General features: G+C 35.3%; 1 protein-coding gene across 1 annotated transcript in view; it reads left to right on the top strand.

Annotated features, from left to right (window-relative positions):
* Positions 1-19,645, top strand: part of LRP1B (LDL receptor related protein 1B) — a 1,457,034-nt gene that overhangs the window by 877,628 nt on the left and 559,761 nt on the right. Inside the window, exon 32 of the mRNA XM_069540814.1 lies at positions 14,122-14,271. Coding sequence (XP_069396915.1) covers positions 14,122-14,271 — 150 coding nt within the window. The remainder of the gene's footprint in view (positions 1-14,121; positions 14,272-19,645) is intronic.

A 19,645-nucleotide genomic window follows, 5' to 3' on the forward strand; every position in this document is an offset into this window, starting at 1 on the left:
ATAAAATGAGGTATGCCTGTAATTAAAGTGACAGAAGGCAGATTAACAGGAGAAAAAAAATTAATTATGTAAGTATGGGAGCCCCGTAAGAATGAGACCCAAAGAAGTGACCAAAGCAGGCAGCATTTATACCTTTTAGACAAAGAAACAATTATTTGTGAAGATTTGAAAAGACAAAGGGGTTTGGGCTTGCAGTTCCAAAATAATGAAGTAACAAAGCTTATTTATACTGCTTTCTTGGCCTTGAATTCCCTATCTCTGGTGATAAGGATGCCTTCTATCTTCCTGGTATAGGGAGGATACCTTCCCAATGAGGGAATTAGTCCCTGCTTTCAGGCAAACAAAAGAGGCTCAGAGTATTTTTCTTTCACCAGCTGTTTCTTAAGTAACTTTAATTCAATATAATCAATATGGGGGAAGGGTTGGGGGGAGGGATAGTTTGGGATTGACATGTACACACTGCTATATTTAAAATGGATAACCAACAAGGACCTCTGTATAGCACAGGGAACTCTGCTCAATATTCTGTAACAACCTAATTGGGAAAAGAATTTGAAAAAGAATAGATATATGTATATGTATAACTAAATCACTTTGTTGTACATCTGAAACTAACACAACATTGTTAATCAACTGTACACCAATATAAAATAAAAAGTTAAAAAATAAATTAACAACTATCAACAAGAAAAAAAAAATCAATATGCCAACATAGCACATTTTGGGGTGGCCTGTCCTGAACCCCATCAGCTCTCATTAGCAACTCAGATATTTCTCATAAAAAGAAAGAACAAACACAAATCAATTGGTCAATTTATCTACTTATCGGCAAGTTTTGTTTTGTTTGTTTGTTTTTTAGCACATAGTATAAATATAAAACCAAGTTCTTTTGAATGTAACCCTTATTCATTGCAACCCTGTTAATTGCAATTTTTGATCTATCCCAATAGGCTAGAGAGACTCTTATCTGTAAATTAACTATAAAAAATATTATTGGTGATTGACTTTATAGCAGGAAAGTCTTAACTATATTGTCAGTTTAAATTCTTTATTTGTGAGGAATGGCACCAGTAAAGACAATGCTGGTTTCAAGAGTATTGTAGATACTGATTAAAATAGATTAAAACTGTGTTGCATAGTAACTTTTTTTTTAAGTTAGCATTTTCACTGTGTGCTTGAACCACTTTCTTAAAATATATTCAGCAAGTTATATTGTTTACTAATTTACACAAAATACTGAAATATTTCAGATTATTGTGTTTTCTTTTCTAAAAGTTCTTTTTTTGCTTTTTTTTTTTTTCCTCTCTTAATGGACAATTTAGAGCTGTGATGTGAATAAGTGGACCAAAAAAATTTTTTTTGGTTTATACACAAATTAAAACTGCCTTTTAGTGTAGTATCAAGGTTAAGTCTCATAAGGAAACATTTGATAGTAGAAGAATTTTTGAAATACTCTCAAGAATTCATGCCACTGTAATCCCACTTTATAAGTTTCTTTTAGAACTATCCCCCTGAGATGATTTATAAAATGGAATTTTTCAGTGCTATAAGTGAACATATGAATGTGTGAAAAAATAAGTACAAACCTGTTTTTGTTGGTATACAATGACTGTCATACCTATGAAATACTTACATACATAGGGATATTTGTTACTGTGTTATTTACTCATTGAATTTCACTGATATTTTGCACTGCAGGAAGTTATTGTAATTACTTTCTCATGATGAATCTGTCTGAGCCATCTCTGGCTTAAACTCCTGCCCACTGCATTCCCTGAACCACTTCCATGAAGAAAATTAGGTGATTAAGAAAGCAGGAGCTACTGTTCAGTTGATTTTTCTCCTTTTGCATATTGACTGTCAGATTATAAATTATTTTTGGAAAAAATGTATAGAAAAATGCATGGAAAAAATGTACAAGATGTAAGGAGGAAAAACAATATTCTGTCTCGTAAGGCTGGGAAGTGTCAAATGAAAACAATCATTTTCTATAACCCTTTATGAAACCTGTATTCTCACTATGAAGTTACACCTTTGTGGTTGTATGCACTTAGCCTGGGATATATGATGAGGATGTCACTTTGGCAACAAAAATAACATAATTATAGTGACTACTTGTTATGGATTTAGAATATATTAAGCACTTGCAAAATGCTTTTCATTAATCATCTCATGGTAATCATTTCTGGAAGACTTTCTTACTCTTCCTTTATAGATTCAGAAACCGAGGCTTGTTGAAAGAAATGAGTTGCCTGTGATGAATGGTAGAGTTGGGATTCAAAACCAAGTTTATCTGCTTCCAAAGTCATATTAAATCTTAACCATATGCTATGCCTAGAGAGGCTCATTTCATATAGTAATTACCTGACCTCAAGCAAAGATCAAGGAATAAAACTGGTACTTAGTCAAGCATGGAAGGTGGGAAAGAAAAATCTAGAGCTTATGTACTCCTAAGAAATGTGGGAACAAGTAGGACACTGCAGTCAGCTTTTCTAAGCAGCCAGGGGTATGCAAGAACCAGTCTCACCTCTGTGTCAATTTTGCCTCACAATTAATTATTTCTGAATCTTTAAATGCATGTTTTAAACAGTAATGTCACTGATATACTAGGCCTTCTAGTTTGTGGAATTGTTTTCATATTTTAATTCACTGGATTTCCCTTACTTGTTTTCTGTTAAATCCATATGCATGAAATACTTGAAAGAGAAGTGCATAGTGATCTTATCAAAACACCCAACTTGGCATTTTATGAGTGTGTATCACTGAAGACCAAGTAATTGCAGCCTTCAGGCAGTTTGGGCTGAATAACTTTGTTTCTGTTAAATACAAATCAACATTCCCATTATACATTGTTGAACTAAATATTTTCAATTAAGATTTATTGCTCAGTCTTGGATACATTAAATGCTTAGAGCAGTTTACAAAATGGGATTTTAATTTACTACTTAAAGCCATTTCAGAGTTTAAAATGTTTATATATTATGAATTTTATCCCTCAAGCCTCATATAAAGCATATTGGCTTGTCAATCAGCATTACCCTTCATGGTTTATTCTTAAGAATCTAGTATAACTACATATTTTATTTTCTTGATGTTTTCTGTTCATTTTAAATGTAATCCCAGGGCTTCCCTGGTGGTGCAGTGGTTTAGAATCTGCCTGCCAAGGCAGGGTAAATGGGTTCGAGCCCTGGTCGGGGAAGATCCCATATGCCGCAGAGCGACTAAGCCCGTGCACCATAACTACTGAGCCTGCGCACCACAAGGAAGAGTAGCCCCCACTCACCACAACTAGAGAAAGCCCGCACACAGCAACAAAGACCCAACTCAGCCAAAAATAAATAAGTTTTTTTAAAAATAAATAAATTAATGTAATCCCAACCAAAAGTCATTTGTTTACTCAACCTTCAAGTACACCTTCTTGAAACCTACCAAACATTTTTTTTATTGTTTAATCATTCTAACCCTTATATGTGGATTTTTAAATCTATTCATGGATAATATTCATAAACACTGTTTACCATATCAAAAGAACTCAAGGACCTCAATTTTTAAAAATAAGGTTAAAACAAATTTCTGGATATGTTTCCTTGCTTGATGTAATACAGTTATATATATACTTATTACTCAGCACAGTTACATTTATTATGTGTGAAGTTTAATCAATATACAGAGCTATGCACCCCAAAAGAAATGATAATAATAGGTTACCAAAAAGAATGGAGGAATTAACAAACTAATATTAAAATTACACATTCATATACACACAAATAATTTAAATTTGTTACATTTTTTAATCTGATCATTTACTCATTCAAATGTTATGGAGTGTAAAAAAAAAAGTTATTAAAAAAAAGGTTATGAAGTGCATACTAGGTTCCAGACTCTGAAAGTAAAACCTGGGACACATTATCAAAGTCATAGTCCAGTAAAGGAAAAAAACAGAAATATAAACCATTTGATGGGACCTTTAGTAGAGTTACACAACAACAAAAACCAATATTGTTCATGAGTACTGTATCCAGACACCATAAACATAATGTAAGTAGACACTATAAAAATAGTACAACTAATTCTTGGTGAGAAAGAAAAATAGAGGAATGAGTTGTAACCAAATTGGTGATATTTTGTAACTTCAACTGGACCTTGAAGGAAACACATGCTTTTGTTTTTAAGGTATGACGGAAGAAGGGGCTTTCCTTATTCTTTTTAGTTTTTTTTTTTGAAGATGTTGGGGGTAGGAGTTTATTAATTAATTTATTTATTTTTGCTGTGTTGGGTCTTCATTTCTGTGCGAGGGCTTTCTCTAGTTGTGGCAAGCGGGGGCCACTCTTCATCATGGTGCGCGGGCCTCTCACTATCACGGCCTCTCGTTGCGGAGCACAGGCTCCAGACGCACAGGCTCAGTAGTTGTGGCTCATGGGCCTAGTTGCTCCGCGGCATGTGGGATCTTCCCAGACCAGGGCTCGAACCCGTGTCCCCTGCATTAGCAGGCAGATTCTCAACCGCTGTGCCACCAGGGAAGCCCTCCTTATTCTTAGTAGAAAAAAAAAAACAGGCTTAAAAGGCACAAAATCATGATATATCTAAAAAAACTGAATTATTCTGCATGTCTGGGGAAAAAAATATCTAATACAAGGGAATATTTAGGATAATATTGACAGGAACTATAATTTTAAAATATTCAAATGACACAATTCAGTGATTTTAAAAATAGTTTGCTCTATTTTACCTATCAAGCTATAAATATAGCTTAGGGAAATTATAAAACTGTAGGCATTAAACCTTTTAAAATGATCTTTTAGAACAAAATACTTCTTAAGAAATAAACTGTCACTGACTCTGTTTTTCCTCTAATTTTGCATGTTATTTTCACAAGGCACATAATTCTAAGAGCTTGAACTATAAGATACATTGTTCCAAGTAAGAGCTTGGGACATTAAGAGCTTGAAATATAAATTGTCCCAAGTAAAATGATTTATGTGAGGGAGAATGGAGGAGATGCTGAAATCCTAACTTGATACAATAAGTAATAAGGAACTAATTAACTTAGGTCTGTAACTGTGTGTCATCAGTGACTTTTTTTGTTTTAATTCATTTATTTATTTATCTTTGGCTATGTTGGGTCTTTGTTGCTGAGCACAGGTTTTCTCTAGTTGCGGCGAGTGGAGGCTATTCTTTTTTGTGGTGCACGGGCTTCTCATTGCAGTGTCTTCTCTTGTTGCAGAGCACAGGCTCTAGGCACGCAGGCTTTGGTAGTTGTGGTGTGTGGGCCCCGTAGTTGTGGCTCACAGGCTGTAGAGTGCAGGCTCAGTAGTTGTGGCGCACAGGCTTAGTTGCTCTGCGGCATGTGGGATCTTCCCGGACCAGGGCTCGAACCCATGTCCCCTGCATTGGCAGGCAGATTCTTAATCACTGCACCACCAGGGAAGCCCCATCAGTGACTTCTTAAAGCGGAGTGAATTGAGAGGATTATTTCAAGGAATCCTTTAGATCAAGTTAAGATGAGGGCGATATAGATACTTGGAGTAGAAGAAAAAAACCAAAAAAGTATTTCCTCTATCCTAGGTTCTCTGGCTAGGGCCCTGGAAATTAGACTGACAACAGACAAATTAAAAAGAGGAAAACAGAGTTTATTAACTCTCATAGCACACATACATGTGAGAGAAACTCATTGAAGAGTAACTCAAAGGAGTGGTTAGAACTTGTGCTTATATAGCATCTTACCAAAGAACAATAAATTTGTAGAGAAATAAAAAGATAAAGGAAAAAGGTTTTAAACTTTCAAGGAAGGCGTACTATGAGAAGGTAAATATATGAGGAAAACTAAGGAAAGATAAGGGTCATTTCGGTAACTTTTGTTACATAGATTCCTCTCAGTGCTGTCTCTGGGCTGGTAAATCTAGACCTGTCTCTGGTGATTAAGAGGCTAAGCCCGCTTTCAGCAAAAAGGGAGGGCAGAGAGCTTTGATTTTTGGTGTCTGTTGTTTCTTAATTATCTTCAGGACAAAATAATCTTTAAACCAAAGAGGTCTATTTTGGAGTGGCATACTCTGAATGCCCTACATTCTCAACTTTTTGTTGAATAATATTTTTGAATTGAAATTTTTATTGAGGTAATTTTAGATTCACGTGCGGTTATAAAAAATAATGCAGAGGGGTTCCGTGTATACTTTATCTAATTTTCCCCAATTGGAATATTATGTAAAACTACAGTAAAATATTACAACTCAGATATTGACCTTAATACAATCCACCAATCTTATTCAGATTATGTATTATTAGTATTCATTTGTGTGTTTGTATATTTAGATCTGTACAATTTTATAACATGTATAGGTTGCTGTATCCAATATCAGAGTCAAAATACTGAATAAACTGAATTGAGTTCTATGGATAAGTGGATGGGAAAAAAGAAAAGCAAAATAAGATAATGAATAATTCCAATATCACAACAATCCTTCCTGATACCCTTTTATAACCACACCTACCCCCTCCTCCCCCTTTTTTTCCTCCCCACACTATCTTCCATTTCTAAAATTTTGTCATTTTATTTATTTATTTTGCGGTGTACGCGGGCCTCTCACTGTTGTGGCCTCTCCCGTTGCGGAGCACAGGCTCCGGACGCGCAGGCTCAGCGGCCATGGCTCACGGGCCCAGCCGCTCCGCGGCATGCGGGATATTCCCAGACCGGGGCACGAAACCCGTGTCCCCTGCATCGGCAGGCGGACTCTCAACCCCTGCGCCACCAGGGAAGCCCTAAAATTTTGTCATTTTAAAATGTTATATAAGTGGAATCATACAGTATGTAAGCTTTTGGGTTGACTTTTTCCACTTAGCATTTATCCTTGTAGAGTCATCAAAATTGTTTCATGTGTCAATAGTTTGTTATTGTTGTTTTTTTCTTTCCTTTTTAATGCTGAGTAGTATGCCATGGTATGTACATATCATAGTTTACCTAAACATTCTCCTGTTGAAGGAAATGGGATGATTCCAGTTTCTGACTGAAGCCAAATCCGTCCTCTATACACCGACACTGAATTAAATCTCGGAGACAGTGTTTTGGGTGAAGTAGAAAAGAATAGCTTTATTACTTTGCCAGGCAAAGGGGGCCACAGCAGGCTAATGCCTTCAAAACTGTGTGTCTCCACCTTGTGGGGGGTGGGGGGGGGACTCGTGGTGTGAGGAGTCTTATAGTCCTGGGTCAGGGTTGCTGATTAAGATCAGGGGACGGTAAGCGCAGGGCCCGCATTCCTTCAATTCAGACCTTCTCTGGAATGAAGAATGCTTGTCAAGCAGGTAACGTCTTCCATTTGGGGGCTTTAGTTCTGAGAAGAGCTCAAAGATAATGTTATGTATATCCCTTGAGGGGGAACCAGGACACTGCCCCTAGACTGTACTATTGTCTCTTGACTGCTCCTCCCTTATCTCCACATCCCCTCCCTTCCCTGATTAGCAGCTGTTTGAACCTGCCCTTTGGAACTCAGGGAAGGGGACACAGAAAGGCTTTTGTACCCAGGAGGCCCATAGGGTCCTGCTCCATTTCATGACTACAACAAATAAAGCTGTTATAAACATTCATGTACAAGTTTTTGTGTGAACATCCATTTTCATTTCTCTGGGATAAATTCCCAGGAGTGCAATTAGTGGGACCTATGGTAACAATATGCTTAATTTCATAAGAAACTGCCCAGTTCTTTTCCAGAGTGGCTGTACCATTTTACGTTCCAACCAGCAATGTGTCAGTGATATAGTTTTTTCCTACGTCTTTGCCAGCATTTATTTTTGTCACTAGCTTTATTGTAGTCATTTTTGTAAGTGTGTAGTGATACTCATTGTCATTTTAGTTTGCATTTTCCTGTGACGTTAAACATCTTTTTCATGTACTTACTTGCCGTATGTATATCTTCTGTGAGATTTCTGTTCATTCATTTTCCCCATTTTCTAATTCTATTTTTTTTAAACTATTGAGTTTTGAGAGTTCTTTTCAAGATCCTAGTCTTTTGATGGATATGTGGATTGCAAATACTTTGTCTCAGGCTGAAGCATATTTCTGATTGGCTTTCATAGAACAGATGTTTCTAAATTTGATGTATCTGTATAATTGAGAAAATACTGTATTAAAAATTAAGTGCACAATCTGAGTATTTCTCATTAAATTATCTCAAAATTATCATTTGTAGGGATTACCAGAGAAATGGTTGTAAATTTTAAAAATAGGATTTTAGCTTGAAAGGGAAATACAAAAACCTATACTACTAATAAATAGGTAAAATGTATTAAGTACATCTATGTACCAGACACTAGGATATGAGGCCCTTTTATAACCTTCTTATTATTACAGCCTCACAATGGTGAAGTGAGTGTGTAGCCACAAAGGCTACCTAGCCTTCTGTCAGATCAACCCAGAGACGCTTAGACAAAGTGATTGGAGGGTGGCCGTTTATATTTGTGTTCACTTTAGAGAGAATCCAGGGACACAAACAGTAATTTGGGCTTCCTCAGGATATTTATTCTTTTTTTTCTTTTAATAGATCTTTATTGGAGTATAATCGCTTCACAATACTGTGTTAGTTTCTGTTGTACAACAAAGTGAATCAGCCATATGCATACATATGTATGCATACATACATAGGGAGCCTCCCTCCCACCCTCCCTATCCCACCTCTCTAGGTCATCTCAAAACACCGAGCTGATCTCCCTGTGCTATGCTGCTGCTTCCCACTAGCTATCTATTTTACATTTGGTAGTGTGTATATGTTGATGCTACTCTCACTTCGCCCCAGCTTCCCCTTCCCTGACACCATAAAGCATAAACAAGACGAAAAGACAACGCTTAGAATGGGAGAAAATATTTGCAAAGGAAACAATGGACAAAGGATGAATCTGCAAAATATACAAACAGCTCATGGAGTTCAATATCAAAAAAACAAGCAATTCAATTAAAAAACTGGCAGAAGACCTAAATAGACATATCACCAGAGAAGACATACAGATGTCCAAGAGGCACATGAAAAGATGTTCAACATCACTAATTATTAAAGAAATGCAAATCAAAACTGCAATGAGGTATCACTTCACACCAGTCAGGATATTTATTCTTTATCTTACAAAATCTAAGTATTCTCAGAAGGGATAAAGCATTTCTTGAGATAGCCTAATTGTGAGTAGGCAATTAATCCTATTCTACTTCTCCATGGAATAACAATGCTCCTTTGAAGCTAAAAGTTCAATGTTTCAGAGAAAGTGCTGCCCCAGGAATAATCATGCCTGTTTTGGTGTACTATGAAAAGATCTCCATTTTGGAATATCCAGAACATTATAATTATTCTACGAGTATAGTAGGGCATACAACTTTACAATATTTTCCCATTTTTTGTGTTTTCAATAGCCAGTTTCTACAACTTTCACAATTCCAGAAGCAGAAGTTGTGTTCCATTGTCTGAAGATAACACTACAAAGAAAATATTTAGAAGATTTCAATGTTATTTATACTCGTCTAGAGGCCTTGAAGTTAATCATCTACATTTAAATATCCATAGTATGTTTTTTTCCCTATCTACATCTTTAGTATTCCTCTGTCTCCAGAGATCACATCATGACCTACTTTCCAGCAAAATTTAAAAGGCCTCATTGAACCTTTTAAAAATTCAAATTTAAAAGATTATAAAAATATGCAGTGTTTAAAAGAAATTTCTTAAATTTTGTATTCCAAAATGACCTGGAGAGAGTTCTTCAAGATACTGATGCCTGGGACCAACATAAACCAATTAAATTAGAATTTCTGTGATTGGGATCGGTATTTTTAATAGCTTTCCAGATAGTTATAATGCACTGCTAGGGGTGAAAATTTTGAAATTAAATTTGACAAGTGATGGCAAAAATTAGATAATTACTATCCCTAGAAAGCCTCAATTAAAAAAATTTTTTCTATATATTTGCATTTTTGTTTTAATTCCACATTGCATGGTATATTGATTTTATTTTGAGTGATATAAAAAAGAAAAGAAATGAGACACATAGAAATGAACTTTCCAGTCTTAATTGTAACAACACTTAAAACTTAATGGACTTAATTTTTTTTAGTGATATATGGAAAATATAGTTAGATTATTATTTTCAAAAATGTGTAGTTGTTTCTTATATCAGTGTATGGAATGTTCCTACTATGAGAGCAGTGATATAATTTTCGCAAGTTACATTGTCTAAATTAAAAAATAAGCTGGTTTAAATCAAAATGTTCAAATAAAATAATATATTAAGTGAAATCTTTGGTTTAAAATAACGAATGTTAGAATCAAAGCAGATGGATTACCTCTGCATTTTTATAATAATAGAAAAGATAGGTAAAAAGGTAGGTTTTTCTTTTCATAAAGGTTTTTCAGTTTAGATGATGACTTTTCTTCCATTGATATACCTATTATATTATTTAATCTCAATTTTCTCTTTTGATTACCAGATCCAGATGATTTTAAAAATAAATATGTCTGGCAGAAATGACTCTATATTACTAATGGCATATTCTTCAGACAGACCTTACTGTCCTTTTGAAGATATTTTAATCTTAGTTACCCATTCTGAGGATCTTCTAGTACAGACATAATTATATTTCTCTGCACAGGTTCCAGGACAGTTTTATGGACATGCTTATATTTGATCTGTTTTCTCATGGCTCTTGACTTAGTATGCTAAAATCATTGAGTAGCTTCAATTACATCAAAACCACTATTAGTTTACTGCTTAATGATTTATCTTTTGAAATTATTCCAATAGATGGATACCAATTAATTCTTCAATGTTATTAAAACCTAAGCATAATAACAAAGTTTAAAAATCTTATGTAAAACATTTATATTAATGAAGTTTAAAAATATGTACTTCTAAACATGCTCATCTATGAATTTAAAATGTACATCATCAGTTTCTTGAATTCATAATAGGATTATTAAAATATTTCAGTTCTCTTGTATACACCTGGAAATAAACACGCTCAAGGGCATTCTGGGGTTAAGCTAATATATCTGACAGGAGAGAAGGTATATGTAGGTGGCTAGGTGACATATCACATACATATATAGATTAAAATAGGAACTTTAATTTTTTTTCCTGTAAACCTTAAAACTATTAATCCTAAACTATTTTGTATTAACATTGATATAAAAAATATAAGCCATACCAAGTAGCTCTATTGAATCATTGCCTTTCCTCCCTATTTTCATAATACATGGACATTAGTACAGTAGAAAAATTCTGTCGTGGGGATAATTCAACTTTACTAGGCAGAACTCCTTGAAGACAACTTATAATTTTCATAGTGGAGTTAGTTAAATACCCCATGCCTTCATTCAGTGTTTATAAATTTTCTTCTCTGCTCTAAGCATCATGCTCAGCGCTGAAGGTGAAAAGCTCACAATGACAACAGCTTCTTTCCTCTCAGCACGCACAGTCCAGGGACAAAGATGTTCAGTAGTAAAAACTGGGGAGCTCTGCCCCAAACTCTGCAACTTCTCTGCTCTGTATAACTGATTTACAAAACCTAAGTTCGGGTCTAGAAACTGCAGTTTTAGGTAGATGAGAAAATTCTGATATTGTGGGTTAATCTGGAGTTGAACGTATTCAATATGTACCCTCTCCTTACAAAAAGGAGTTGAAGAAACTTAAACAAACACATTCCCTAAGATGGAACAGATAAGAATATTGATTTTAAAAATCAAGGTGAAGGAAAATAATCGATTATCCTGTTGAAGCCAGAAGTGAAGTTTATGGTATAAATGCAATTCCTTTACAATTGCCAGAGATGGGTCACAAATCTGACTCTTCAGTTTCTTTGCAGTCAAAGCAAAGAGAGAAATATGATCAGTTACAATTTTATATTTTCCGCATAAAGCTTTTTCTGGCACCGAGTCCTGAAAGAGATTTCTCCCATGGGTCCTTATATAAAGAGGTCACACTGTGATATATTATTTCAGACACTATATCCTGGCAAGTATAACAGTGGGTTTCCTATGGCTACTTCTTATACCATCTTTCATTTAAACCAAGGGCACAATGCCAAAGTTCAATTCAGCAAGAGATTCCAAGAGGGAGAAAAACTTAGCAAGCTAAAAATGCAGATAACTCTCTGATGGTTCAGCTTGACTGAGAGGTAAAGTTTGGAATACACAAGGAGATAGGTAACTTTTCTTAAAGGGAATTTTTCATAAATGTATTCATTAATTTGATACTTGCTGAAAATTTGGCAGTAGAAAGTTTGGGGTTATATTTTGTACCATAAATCTATAGTAAAGATATGCTTCATTGCTGTTTAAAGATGGAATTACGTGCTTTAGATGGTCAACTAAGTAGAAGGTAAAATAAACCACTTCTGAAAATTAAGCTGTCTAAACCAGAATTTATTAATACCAGAAAAGATAGATGGAGGTGGCTTAGGAAGTACCTGTAGAATAACCAAACTCTCTCTCATAAAAAAATGGAATGATGGGGCTTCCCTGGTGGCGCAGTGGTTGAGAGTCCGCCTGCCAATGCAGGGGACACGGGCTCATTCCCCGGTCCGGGAGGATCCCACATGCCACGGAGCGGCTGGGCCCATGAGCCATGGCCGCTGAGCCTGTGCGTCCGGAGCCTGTGCTCCACAACGGGAGAGACCACAGCAGTGAGAGGCCCGCGTGCCGCAAAAAAAAAAAAAAGAATGATGAATGATTTTCACCATGAAAGTATTATATCATAGAATATGGCTGTGATAGTTTTTATTTGATTTTTTTATAGTAATTAAAGCCAATTACCCACAGTGGTTATCAGAAAAAAAAATCTGAAAATTTTATCCCTGCAGTGTCTAATTTTATGCATTGTGATTTTTCTGGTGAATCTCCCAGACTTTTGTTAAGAAAACATACCAATAAGTCAGTAAATAGCTGGTATATTGTATAGGCTTGTTTTATTATTGCTACTTGCTGAAAACTGGTCCACTCTCTGGATTGGGACTAACTGTAGTTGAGAATATTTTGGATATGGTATCACTTTCTCAATGTACTTGAACTCGTACGATTCTCTCCAATTGTCTTCCTTCTTTCTTTCTTCCTTCTTCCTTTCTTCTTTCTTTCCTTTTCTTCATCTTGGTTTTTTTTTTTTTTTTTTAATAGGGAAGGGACTTTTTTGTAGTTTGTTCACTACATTTTGTGAGGGAGATCCCAGAAACACTTTATTTATTGTATGCCTGAGGATGTGCCCACATGTGCTTTTTCGTTAAGTAGTTGTGGGTCACAGAAGACCAACATGGAGCCACAGTGTTACTGTTACAATGTAGATCATAAGCCTACTGAGAATGCCTGTAATTAATTAGATGTATACCCTTGGCAATCAAAATTTACGTGTCCTGATACCTTTGAAAACCATGAACACCCCTATAATGTATGTAATTGTTCATAAACTACAAAAAGCTAACTTACAGTGACACACTGTGCCATGTAGGGACAATGGTCTTAAGCCATTGGCTTGGTTCACTTGCTGTATGGTTTGTTTCTCAATGGCGTCTCCTATATGAGCCCAATTCACTGCCATGCTTCAGTGAAATTACTAATTGTTGAAATTCTCCTACCTTTGGATTTACTTGAAAACTACTGAAAACACCAATTTAAATCTATAACTTTCTAAAGTAACTTTTACTAAAAGTAAAGGAGAAATTATAAATATCATTAATAAGTATCCCAAATGAGTTTTACACATTAAAACTTTCTGAGGCAAAGCAGCATAATGAAGAGGGCAGACACTCAGTTTAGAAACAGAAACTTTCTTAAAATTTCCGGAATGTCCACTTACTAGCTATGGCCTCAAATAGATTTCTTAACTATTCTAGGTATTATTTTCCTTATCTGTAAAATGGAACAGTCATTCCTCTTAATGTCATAAAATTGTTATGATAAGAGAGCTAACCACCGTGTCTCTAAAAGTATATTATTTGACGGATAGTTAAAACAGTGTGTGTATATCTCCCTGTTAGCCAGATCTTATTTTTAAAGACAAAAATCTGAGCCTGAAACTGATTTTTTTCCCCCAAACCCCAGTGCTAGGTGAATATTATAATTTAAGTGGCTACCGTTATGTTTAAATTGTATAATTTAATTACAGGACTATCAATAGACTATGTGGAAAACAAACTTTATTGGATCAGTTCGGGAAATGGAACCATAAACAGATGCAACCTGGATGGTGGTAATTTAGAAGTAATAGAGTCAATGAAAGAAGAATTGACAAAAGCTACAGCCCTAACCATCATGAGTAAGTACAGTGATACTATAGCTAGGATGCTTGTATTGATTGGGGTTGATTAATTGTGACCTGTTATAGCTTAGAAAAGACTGCTCCATTAACACCAGAAGCACATTCAAATTGCACATCTCTAAGGGAGTTTTTCTTTTCTTTTTCTTTTTTTAACCTTAGCAAACAAACTTAAAAGATTATCCAGATCAGTGACTTAGTGCTATTAGCAATAATAACTTCACTGTTATTGATTCTTGGGGTATTACTATTCTTGGTATTATTTTACGATCATTTTCTGTGTTCTACTATAGTGTTCTAAAGTGCAAGGACCTTGTGTATTTGTCACAATAAGGTAAAATATTATCTCTGCTTATAAAGGATAGATTGATCTACACAGACAGTTGAAGAAACAAGGCCACAGTGTCATTGACCAATGATTTAAATTATTCTTCCACAAAAATTCTTTATATGTACACACAAACACACACACACACACACACACACACACACACACACACACAGATTATACCTGACTAGTGGTTATTTTAGAATAGGATTTATTTACAATTGTCTCATAAGTCAATAAGAAAATAAGGTTATTTTGTATTACCCAGCTTTACCAAATTAACAAGAAAATTTTGTTGCATGTGTATTTTTACATTTTTTAAATCACCTGAGTAAAAACAGCAGAGCTTAAATTCTGAAAGTGGTTTGGTAAACTGCAACAATCCCCAGTCAACACCAACACTACGTTTTCAAAAATTGAATTCCAGCATACTTCGTGAAATCAACCCAAACTAGCGAATAATATAGCCAAGGAACCCAGTAAGTTAGAGGAAGCGTGATAAAAATATGTCATAACATTTCAAGAGATGTCATTGACTTTTAGTGGATATATACACACATATATATATATATCACAAACTTTATATACTGTAAAAATCATTGCCTCATAGAAAAATGTAGGCTTTATAAAAATTTATTTCTGCTAACATGATTGCTACCAACCCTGCTATGAGTAGGAAATGAGTACTAAACTTACAGAACTCAATGCTATGAGCAAAATCTCAAAAAATGGAGTAGTCCATTTTAGCAAAAAAATAAAGTAAGTTAGTTTTGTTTCCTAATAAAGTAGAAGAGACAAAGCATGGATGAAATCATTAAGCATATATTGGATCAGAGCTGTGAATCTTATTTGACATCAGTGCCGTATGGGAACCGATCTTGAGTAAATTAAAATTCTTTTAACAAGTGAATGGTTATGTATCTGTACTTCTCCCTGCCACCATAATTTGATTAACACTGAAAGATAAAAAGTAAAGAAATCTATTAATACCTCTACTGTCAATACATTAACTGGACACATCAAAATATATCTGCAGTTTGAAGGCTTAAAGTGTAAAGGGCATCACCAAAGAGAAGCAGGAGAGCAACTTCTACTTTCTGAAGTTCCCTAGCTGGTCTCTGAATTTGTCCTTCTGTTCAGATTCCCCCTTCTTTCAGAACCTCTCTACTCTTTCTCTTTGGGGATGGTATAAAGTGTGATGAGGACCTGCTTCCTGCTGAGGCTGAATAGTATAGTCATATAAAAAAGACAATAAAAAAAGGAGAACCTTACCACTATCCAGGGGATTACTGATGATTACAGCTATAAATGTTTAAGAAGAAATTTGCCTACAGTGATACTGAAATTGCACATCCAGGAACAAAGAAATAATTGTAATATGAAATGACCAGTTATATACCAGCTTCTCAGACTACCTAGGTGATGGATGATAAGTAACTGAAAGTTTGTGTTTCACTAAAATTTAGGAGTGGTTTTCCTAAAATTGAGTTAATAATCTCTTTGGACGCATTTCACAATTTTTTAAACTTAAAATATTATAATTTGTAACTCTCTGGGGGCTCCCAGTTTTACTTGGAATAGTATATACAGAATAAACTGAAAGGAGCTTTGAAATATTAAAATTAGGTAAAGCAATAGGTATTTGGTAATACCTAGGTTAAAATAAAGCAATTATTTGATGATTCAACCAAGTCCAAGACCCAAAGACCAAGATTGCTACATCTAAGTTTCACAAACCATATGATACTTCTTTCAAGAGGTAGAGTTTAACTTCCCTCCCTTTGAGTGCAGGCTGGACTTAGTGACTCACTTCTAATGAATAAAATAAGGCAAATGTGATGGCGTTTGACTTTGGAGATGAGGTCATAAAAGGCATGAGCCTTCCTCCTTGCCCTCTCTCTCTTGGGTCCCTCACTCCGGGCAAAGCCAGGTGACAAGTTATGAGGTTCCACAAGCAGCCCAGTGGAGAAGTCCACACAGCAAGGAACTGAGACCTCTAGTCAATAGCCGTATGAGTGAGCCATCTTGAAAGCAGAGCCTCCAGCCCAGTCAAGATTCCAGTTGACTTAAGCCAAAGCCAATGCATTACATCAACCTCAAGAGAGACTCCAAACCGGCACCACCCACATAGTGGCTAACAGATTCCTGATCCATAGAAACTATGTGAGACAATAAATGTTTATTGTTTTAAGATACTGAATTTTGAGGTTAATTTGTTATACAGCAATAGATAACTAATTCATGTAATTCCATCTATAGAACTCATTCATTTACGAATAGATTCACAAATTCAAATACTTATTTAATAGAGTGAGGCAAGTTATAAATAGTAAAGTGTGTCAGGTGTGATAAAAGCCAATGGCTCAACATGATAGTAAGTAGCAACTGAGTCTAGACTTCAGTATCTAGACTTACTTGAGGGTGGCAGAAAGTATGATAAAACCGGAGAGAGCTAATGGTCCACTTGAGGTAGAACACCTCTCATCTCCACTTATTTTTTACCATAAGGAACATTAACAGGTTGTGCCAGACATTTCATTTTTCATGAGAAGCAAGAAATCTAGATTTGTTGTTGTTGTTTAAATCTCGAAATTTAAAAACGTTACCAAATTATCACATTACAAAAATACCATGCAGGCCAACATAGTGCACATATAGGCTAACTGTGAAGGCTAACACTCTACAAACCAAGAAAACTAACGAATAACAAAAACACAACCACGACAATCATCTGTGTGCTTGATTCATCCCAGTGGCACCACCTAGTTACCACCTCTGGTTCAGTCATCTTTTATGCTGGTGATGTTGAATTGTAGAGTGAAAAGGATGGAGCTAAGGCAGCTAATGCCCAGTTGTACCATTGGAGGGGACTTGGTGGAAAAAAATAATAATAATCTGGGAGAGCTGGCATAACCTACAGAGGTGAGCAGGACATATGATTTCTCACCAAGCTTTTGTGGTCTTGTTTGACCAGACCTTGTATTCTGCCTGAGGTATATACAAATGAAGAGCATACGAATGTGAGGTCAACTTCTTATTTGAGTTCAGTTGTTGACAAGGAAATGTAACTTCTAAATGTAGAGCTTGCACCGTAACAGCAATGGATACTCAATTCCATTCGTTCTTTCAATGTATATTCACTAGTGCCTACCATACGCCAGGCATTGCTATATATGGTGGTGAGAATCCTAACTTCATCAAATTTGCAGAAAAGCAAGGAAGACAGACACTAAGGAGGATGGAAAATGCATAGAATTATAGGTAACTGTTAAGGAACAAAAAAAGAGAAAAAAAGGACAAAGCAGGGAAAAGAGATAAAAAAGTATATAGAAAGATATAAAAAGGAAAAAAAGTATATAAAATTTTAGGTTTTAGGTTGAATGGCCCAGAAGAGTGAAAGAATGTGAACCAACAAAAACTATTTTAGTTGTTCATTTGGTTTTCAGTTGTGTTATTAAATGCTTTGTTTTAAAAAATATTTTTAAAGTAATTTAATTATATCAAAATAAACCTTCACAGGTGATTCTGATAATTTACCAGGTTAGACATCTTTTAAGTTGACCATGGTTCAAATACAGTATTGTCTGTGATTCACCTTTTCTCCAGTGAGTCACTTGGTCAGAAGTGATTTATACATCATGTACAATGGCTGTTTGATGAGGACTCTTAACACCGTTTACTCTGGACTGAATGTTTGCGTTTCCCCAGATTCATATGTTGGAGCCCTAATGTGATGGTATTAGGAGGCGGGGCCTTTGGGAGGTAATTAGGTCATGACATTCAAGCTTCCATAATGGGATTAGTGTCCTTCTAAGAAGTGACCAGAGAGCTTGCCTCTCTGGGGTGTGAGATTACAGCAAGTGCTGACATCCTGATCTTGGACTCCAGTCTCCAGAGCTGTGAGAAATAAATTCCTGTTGTTTAAGTCACTTAGTCTATGGTATTTCTGTTAGAGCAACCCAAACTAACTAAAATACCATTCCAGTTAGCTGATATAAGCTGACTAGCCTATAAACTTTGAACATCAAATTCTTCCCCATTTTAAAGAATGACCTTGTCAATTTTCTTTTCCCAAATGTCAGAGCTAACAAATAAAATAGTTGCTGCTTTCAAACACAATAGCTGGTAGCTCTAAAATTATATCTACTACTTATTTTTCTTAGATAATTTTTCTCAGTATTTAGCAGTTCTTTTTAAATCATTTTCTTTTATAAATATATTTCAGTTTCATGATATAATAAGGTTACTCTAAAACATTTTCTTACGTGATGTCCAAGAGGTTTGTGTTATAAAATAGTGTATAGTCAACTATGTTATAGTTAACTATTGATTACCTAGTTTTCAGATACAGAACTTTTTTGTTTGTTTCTATTCACCTTTTCCTCATAACATTTGGCATTTTCCTCGTCATTAATGTCTGCAGGAGACAGTGAGGTAATCGCAAATTAATAAAGTTGCTCTTCACTGCCTTTAAGAGGAGAAGGAGGTTAAAACTATTGACCAAAATTAGTGTTTGTGGGTTATTTATGGATTATATTTAACATACTGTTCCTTTTCACTGTCAGCATATGCAGTTTGAGAGCAGACTGCATATATTGTATCCACATTGAAGAGAAAGTTAGAAAAATGAAGGAAAATACACAAATAAAGCAAATGTACTGGCAGAAATAGGCTGAATAATTTTTAGAGAAAATTAAGATGGAATTTGGGAAATAGCAGGATGGTAACTTAGCTGTATTTTGTACTTTTAGGGTGAGGAAGGGAAGACCTGGGGCAAACGGACCACAGATTTAAAATAAAAATGAGGATATAGATTATTCAATTATAGAATATAAATTATTCAAGCAAACTTGAAGAAATATGCATATCTGTATGGCAATTGTGGATTTAGTGGTCAGCATCTTATTCAATCATAGGTGACCTTCATACAGTCCATTAAAACGTGTCATGTAGTAATTTGTCAAGTTTTACTAGGGCAGGAGTCTGAGTCCTGGGCACTACAAGGGGTATGGGTTTGAATTTAAACCTCCACCCCACGCTCACACC

Source organism: Delphinus delphis, chromosome 7, assembly GCF_949987515.2.
Source record: "Delphinus delphis chromosome 7, mDelDel1.2, whole genome shotgun sequence".
NCBI classification, from domain to species: Eukaryota; Metazoa; Chordata; class Mammalia; order Artiodactyla; family Delphinidae; genus Delphinus; species Delphinus delphis.